At 47.6% G+C, this 7,150-nt stretch overlaps 1 protein-coding gene across 2 annotated transcripts; it reads right to left on the reverse strand.

Moving 5' to 3' along the window:
• Positions 1-574: 574 nt before the first annotated feature.
• LOC123046772 (wall-associated receptor kinase 5) lies at positions 575-6,652 on the reverse strand. 2 transcript variants are annotated; one of them, XM_044470198.1, is made up of 5 exons: positions 5,317-6,652; positions 3,660-3,853; positions 2,345-3,242; positions 2,086-2,229; positions 575-1,916 (listed from the first exon to the last, which is right to left on the reverse strand). In XM_044470198.1, the coding sequence occupies exons 3-5, from the start codon at positions 3,231-3,233 to the stop codon at positions 718-720; spliced, it is 2,232 nt and encodes a 743-aa protein (XP_044326133.1). In that variant the 5' UTR covers positions 3,234-3,242; positions 3,660-3,853; positions 5,317-6,652; the 3' UTR covers positions 575-717. The 2 variants fall into 2 exon arrangements, with proteins under 2 accessions (XP_044326133.1, XP_044326132.1); XM_044470197.1 differs by lacking the exon at positions 3,660-3,853.
• Between the last annotated feature and the right edge of the window lie 498 nt (positions 6,653-7,150).

A 7,150-nucleotide genomic window follows, 5' to 3' on the forward strand; every position in this document is an offset into this window, starting at 1 on the left:
TCCTCCCCCCAGTTCGTAGCGGAGGATCCAAACCCTCGTAGCCCGCTTTCACACTTGCGGGCAGCTCGGTGTTGACCCTGGTTCTAGATAGTGGGGGCACTGTTCCATTGCCGAGTCTGTAGGTGTTGAATGGCGGCTTCAGTTTTTCTGATGTATGTTTTTGTCATGCCTTTATTAATAATTTGATAAATATGGATGTGTGCATCTTTGGATGCAAAGGCCAGGGGTTCAATCTCCTTTAAAAAAATGTATCTTGTATTCGGATCTTTGCGGGTTGTGTGCATTTTCGGTGTGGAGAAGTAGGATATGAACTATTTATGGTTGTATCGCCTTATCACCTTTTGATTCAATAAAATTTCTTTTATAAAAATAAAATATACTAAAATCTAGTATTGTAGAATAATAATAGTTATTGAAACCTATTTTAAAATATAAAAATTTATAGAATATAATCAGCCTTGAAGAGTTGCACATTTTCTGAAATACATATATAGTATGCATGTACGAATTAGACTTAAATAGAACGATTATCCAATAAGTTTTGTTGTTGTTGAACACACATCACACATCAATAGATTAAAAAGTGATTTGTAATTTATAAGTTGTAATACATGGTAACAAGATTCAGAAGGAACGTAGATATTACACATTGTAACAAGGTATAGAAGGAACATAAGTATCTTTAGTAGGTTTAACCGATTACAATACATGTTTTCCTCACCTTGCATAATAGGAACTTCTAGGGTTTATGGGTTGGTTCTCACTCTCGCCCATAGGATAACCACTTAATTCTATTTCATACCCACCAGTAGTATCTCCTCCAAGAAGGTTTTCTACTTCTGTCTCGACGCCGAGTTGTACCCAGGGATGCAGTGAAAGTTTCCTCAATCTGTTGAGTTCATCAGCGACCTCTTTCATGGAGGGTCTGTTGTCGCCACACATGTCTAGGCATTTCTTAGCCAGGTCTGCAAGTCCTCTCAACAACTCCATGCTCTCTTGGCCTTTCACGTGGTTCACCAACACAGCTTCTAGATTATTCTCCTTCATTGCAGACAAGAAAATCAATGACAAGCTTCTTTGCTTCTCAGACCCCTCGAGCTTCAGTGGCAGCTGGCCTGTGAGAATCTCTAGAAGAATAACTCCAAAACTGTACACATCGCTTTTGTCTGTTAACTGGCATGTTTGCATATATTCGGGATCAAGGTAACCGCAAGTACCTTGAACCATTGTGACAAATTGCTCTTTGTCAGATGGCGCTAGTATGGAGGCTCCGAAGTCTGACACTTTGGCCATGTAGTTATCATCAAGTAGGATGTTGGAACTTTTCACATCACCATGAATTATTGGGGGAGATGCATACAAATGCAAAAAGCTGAGTCCTTCAGCTGCTTCATGAGCAATCCTTAAGAGAGTGTTGAAAGATATTTGCGATGCTTGGTTCTTGCCATGGATAAGCTCAAATAGTGTACCATTTAGGACAAACTCATATACTAGAATTGGAACTTCCACCTCAAGGCAGCAACCCAAGAGTTTGACAACATTCTTGTGATTGATTTGGGACAAAATGAGCATCTCCTGGCCAAATTCCTTCTTCTGTCTCTCGTCAACTACTGCACATCTTTTAATTGCAACCGACATGTTCTTTATTATACCTTTATAGACAGTCCCATGGCCTCCTTTTCCAATTATTCTGCTACTGTCAAAGTTGTCGGTGGCATGTATGAGTTCTGCTTCTGAAAATACATTGAAAGCCAGACCTTTCTCCGATTTCATCTTATCAAACAAAAGCACGCCTCCATGCTTGCGGAAATACTCTTGCTTAACTTTATTCAATTTTCTCTTTTGAAGTATCATTTGTCCCCAGAAAATAGTGATCATGACGATAACCATTAAACCAAATAATCCCATTGTAACTCCTGATAATGTCGTTAGATGAGACAATTATGTTTTAGATTGAGGTGATGAATAGTGTCAAACATAGTTAAAGTACATTAACCAAGATTAGATGCATGGTTTTCATGGCATTGCAAAAAGTGTGACGAAGTTAATGGTCTAGCTAGGTGATAAGACTTGTTTGGATGTTACCTATTATGAAGCCGATGTTAGGGTTGCATGTATTGCTTTCCGTGACGTATTTTTTGCCAACTCGACAAGAACACCGGTATTCTCCAGCAATATTGCGACAATAGCCATCTGAAGGGCATGGATTGTGGTTGCATTCATTAACATCTGTAGCAAATTTGCAAAACAAAATTTTAGATAAGGTAAAGGGACCCCTACACCCAAGGTGCAGTTTGATGGACAGTAGTGCATATATACATTGACAGTCGAAATTAATATGTACCTTTGCATCCGTCTAGAAGATAAGGGTTGCCTGCATAACCATTGGTGCAATTGCAGGTGTACCCTTGGTCATTGGTGGAATCCACACACTTGCTGTTGGCGCTGAGGCATGCGTAAGTACCAGTTGTATTCTGTTTTGCAGCATCACATGACTTCACATCTCTTATAGCCCACTCAAGAATCATAGGCACCCGTCCATTATATGTGTCATTGAATTTGTTTGTGTTTACATACGTAGTGCTGAACTTAAATGCTGCTGCCTCCATTAGTACCGCATAGCTGCAGCGGTTGAACTCCCAGATTTGACTTGTGTTAACCGATGCCGAGAAAGTTGTGTCGTAGTAGTACATCCTCTTTGGTATTGTGGTCTGGGAGCAGCCCATACCTGAGCAAGATCCGTTCACTAAGTCTGACAAATTGCGGCATGTTGCGACTCCCAAGCCCTGGTAACCTGTGCCATCGTAGTCAGATATCAAGGCGAGGGCGCTGCACCCGATGACCGTGAACCTGTTCTGGGTGTCGGAGAGCCGGTAGGGAGAAGAAGGGTCTCCTTCGTTGAACCCCCCGTACCGGCCAAAATACTCCATGCTCCTGGTAGAGGTGTTATAGCAGTAGCCCAAGATGTAATTCAGCACCCGGGTTGTGCCTTGAGTCAAAGAAATGTCGAGCACCTCAAAGGCACCCCTGAATGGCTTTGGGATGCCGTCTTGGACCTTACAGCTGAGCTGGAAGCCCTGTGTGAGCGAGCAGCCTGGATCGATACCAAATGGGTATGGTATCTCAACATTTCCACACTGTCGTCGACACTGTGAACTAGGAACCACAATTCCTGATGCATACTGTGCTGCAAGCAATACGAAACCAAGGCCAAGCTGCAAGAACATACGCATATTGTTCGGCTGCAGAATAAGTAAACACAAGACTGTCAACTAAATCGACACTTCGTTTCCGAAAATAAAGCAACCGGTTGCACGCAAAGTGGAGGCCATGTGGTTAGTTAAATTTGGGGATTACTCTAAATATACAGGCATAAGTCTGACCTTGTATCCCGAGAGAACAGAAAGGAATTTTTTTGCTATGGAAGTCTTAACAAATTAGGATCTGCTGTTCAAAGCAAGAACAGATTCAGTCAAGCAAGTCCTAACGAACGCTCTGGTTTCTATGTTAATGAATGAAGCAGGGAGCGAGTCTCTGTTTGTCTAAAGATCATGCAGCTCCTAGCTAAAGATCATGCATTCAACCTTGACGGAAATTGAAAAACGAACTGAAAGCTTGTAAGAGACGATTTGCAGAAAACATACTGATGTAAAATTCACCTGAAGCAGAAAGGGATTCAGTGCTCGTCGAACAGAAGAAGTGTCTCGAGGGATTTACTTCTGCTTCAGGGTCCGTCTTCCCTAAGACACCGAGAGGCGAGAGTACCATAGACGGAGAAGTTTCAGGGTCGAGTAGAAGAAGTTTCGAGCTTGCTTTTGTGTGATGAAGAACAGCCGACGACGGGTCGAGTTTCCTATGTGTATACACGGAGAACTCTAGACGTCAATGGTCTCCGTCGGGGACTAGTCGAAGACAGCAATAAAAAAACATCTTTGAATTTTCTTAGCTAAAAGATTCCCCGACGAGAATTCATGATCCAACACCCAGTCACCCACATACCGTAATTTCAGTTAAAATACTGCACTGGAGCAGCAGAGCAGGGCGCGCCTACAATTCAATTCATGCTTACGTCGCGCTAAATCCTCCTATATGGCTGGCTGTATTGGATGTATTCGATGGATTAGCTGCTGGACACTTGTTCAGGATCGCCGAATATTCGATGTTTCTCCGTTCCATAGGCTCCACACAGAGTTGATTACAGCCGAAACACATCGAGAAAAACGATCCATGCACTTTATTAATAGTCTCTCCGACCGTTTCCGTTTGAGCGTCAACTAAGATACATTTGTTTAAGCGTCAATTAATATAGAGCAAAAATAATAACTAAGTAACCGTCCCACAATATAAGAACGATTTTAAAGCTAATATAGATTGAAAAATAATCTTATATTTGTGGGACCGATGGAGTAGATACATATTATCCTCCAAACAGGCTTTCGTCCTATTTTATAAATAAAACCAAGACACATATAACTGTATCATCATACATCTTATCAGGTTTCTAGCCCTAGTGCAGATTGTGACTTCGGAGATGGTGCTACACACAACATTTACACGGTTTTGCCATCGGACTGTTCAACGAGTTAATACGCATATTTCTGGGTAAATGTTAATCAGCTGACCACTGGGAACAAGCTTCCAGCGAATGACTCTAGGGCCGTTAGATCGCGGGCACCAATCTTAATGCACGCTGAGTAGCCACGTCAGAAAAAAAAATGTTCACTCTAGAGTGGCCTACGTGCGCTCCCAAATGAAATGGACGTGCCCAGCCAATGTTTTTTTTTCAAGAGTACGCCTAGGCGTACCATACTTTTATAGAAGGCAGAAGTTGAATTACAAGACACTACAACTTGTTGCGAACAACAAGTGTAGCAAGCACTTCACACCCAAGCTAATCAAAAGATTAGCCACCACAAGAAGTACAAACACAACGCAAAGGGCCTGTCCTAAACCAATCATCTAGCCGTATCACACAAACGCCAAACACTACAAGGAGCAACAACTTCAGTCGGCCATACTTTGCCAACGCACTATCCACCCTTGAATGCCTAAAAGGAGACGGCAAGTGGATAGCGGGACTCGGTCGGGACAGGAAAAAGGCATCCTCTTGGAGCACCGGCAGTTGTGTACTTAGCGCCCTCGATGCATAATTGACGCTTAAGGGCTGCACCCTCACATGACCATAAGGCCAAGTCTCCACCCTCGATGCTCTCAACAGAGTAATGACGCCAAACGCCGCCATCGCCGGTCCTGCAACAGACCAAGACTTTCGCCCGGAGACCCCAACCCGATCAAGAAGGGGAGATGCCAACATACCTTGACAACGCCTCCAAGGAGAGAAACGACACCCACGGGCGCCGTCGTCGTCAGCTCCGACCGAAGACGAGCAGGATTTTCATCCAAACCGTCGCACATCTCCCACCCCTACCACCGAATTTGGCCGCATAGTCGATGTAGGGGCGCACCGCCGCAGCTGCAGCACCTCGCTGTCATGATCAAACCGTCGTGGAACACCGACCCCTCGCACGGCCAAGAGCACGCAGACCACCATCCAACTCCTACACGGTCGAAGAAGACAACTCCAGACCAGCACCACCAAGATCCACAGGCACCGCAGGCAAGGGCTGGACTTGACGCTCCTGGCAGCCAGCCGCTGCCGCGATTCCGTCCTAGGGACTCACGCGGGACTCCAGCGCACCTCCACCATGGCGCTCCCTGCCGCGAGTCACTGGCCCAAGACCCCAGATCTGGTTCGAGCGCCGCCAACTCCTCAAAGGCGCCGCCTTCCGCGACCACGCCGGCGACCACAGGAGGCACACCGCGCTCCCTGGCCTCCGCAACGACTCCCGACCGCCGCTCCCAGCCACCGCACCTCCTCGGCGACCACAGGAGGCACACCGCGCTCCCTGGCCTCCGCAACGACTCCCGACCGCCGCTCCCAGCCACCGCACCTCCTGGTCGAGATCCGCGCCACTAGGGTCTCGCAGCGGCAACTTCAGACTCCCACGCCGGCGCGCCGAGAAGACGCCTCCCTTTGCCTCTTGACCATGCTTCGCCCATCCTCGCGCTCTCCGCCGTGCGCCGCCGCACCGGAGACGACCACCGCGCGCCCGATTGACGAGACTCCCCCGCGCGAAGAAATCCCGTCGGGGCGCGCCCTCGCCCGCCGCCTTTGACGGCCGGGCGCCGCCACCACCGCCGCCGCGGCCGGCGGCCAGAGATCAGGGAGAGGAGGGGCGCTCGAGGCGGCTAGGGTTTCCCCTCCGGAGCCGCCGCGCGAGCGACCCAGGAGGGAGACCGCGAAAAAAAGCCCAGCCAATGTTCACTCTGGAGTGGTCTACGTGCGAACACTCCCAAATGAAATGGACGTGCCCAGCCAATGTCTGCTCAATTCTATTCCTCATCCAAATCGCGACCACGGGGAGGAGCTCTAACCGGAGGAGGACGCAACCACGCTCCTCCTCGCGGGCGACCGCTACTGGGTTGCTCACACCGGCGTGGATGGCGGGAGGTGACGGTGGCACGGCTCCAGCAGAGGTCGTCGTTGTGGCGCTCCACCGCCAGCCTCTCGGGGGGCTCCCGGGGGCAAGAGAAGCCCGACTCGGTTGGCTTTTTTTGACCGGTCAGTGATCGGGTTGTCCTCCCAGACGTTTGAGACGCCGGGCTGTAGATGCTCTAAGTATGCGTGGTGTATCATTGTACCTGCACAGCACGTCACAATGACGAGATACTCCCTTCGTCCGAAAAAATTTGTCCAAGCTTGTCCCTCAAATGAATATATCTAGCACTAACTTGATGCTAGATATATTCATTTAAGGGACAAACTTTTTTGAACCAAGAGAGTACTACAGAAATCAAGAATGCGAAATGCACCCGGCAACCTTCATGTCAACATGATAATACTACAAGGCATGAAGCAGCATGACCTCACAAACGGCCGTAAGCATTTCGTAGTTATGGAATGCAACCTTTGTTCTGATCGAATGAATCCATCCTCGTACAGCATATATACGCATGTGAAGGTAGCACATCTGTCTGCCGCCATGCGTCGCCGATGTCGCTTGCATGAACTGCTTTGGACCCTCCGCGATTCAGCCGACCAAAAGAAAGGGACATTGCGTGTGGGAAGCACCCACAATGTGCTCCGGCC

The sequence above is a fragment of the Triticum aestivum genome, chromosome 2B (assembly GCF_018294505.1).
Source record: "Triticum aestivum cultivar Chinese Spring chromosome 2B, IWGSC CS RefSeq v2.1, whole genome shotgun sequence".
NCBI classification, from domain to species: domain Eukaryota; kingdom Viridiplantae; phylum Streptophyta; class Magnoliopsida; order Poales; family Poaceae; genus Triticum; species Triticum aestivum.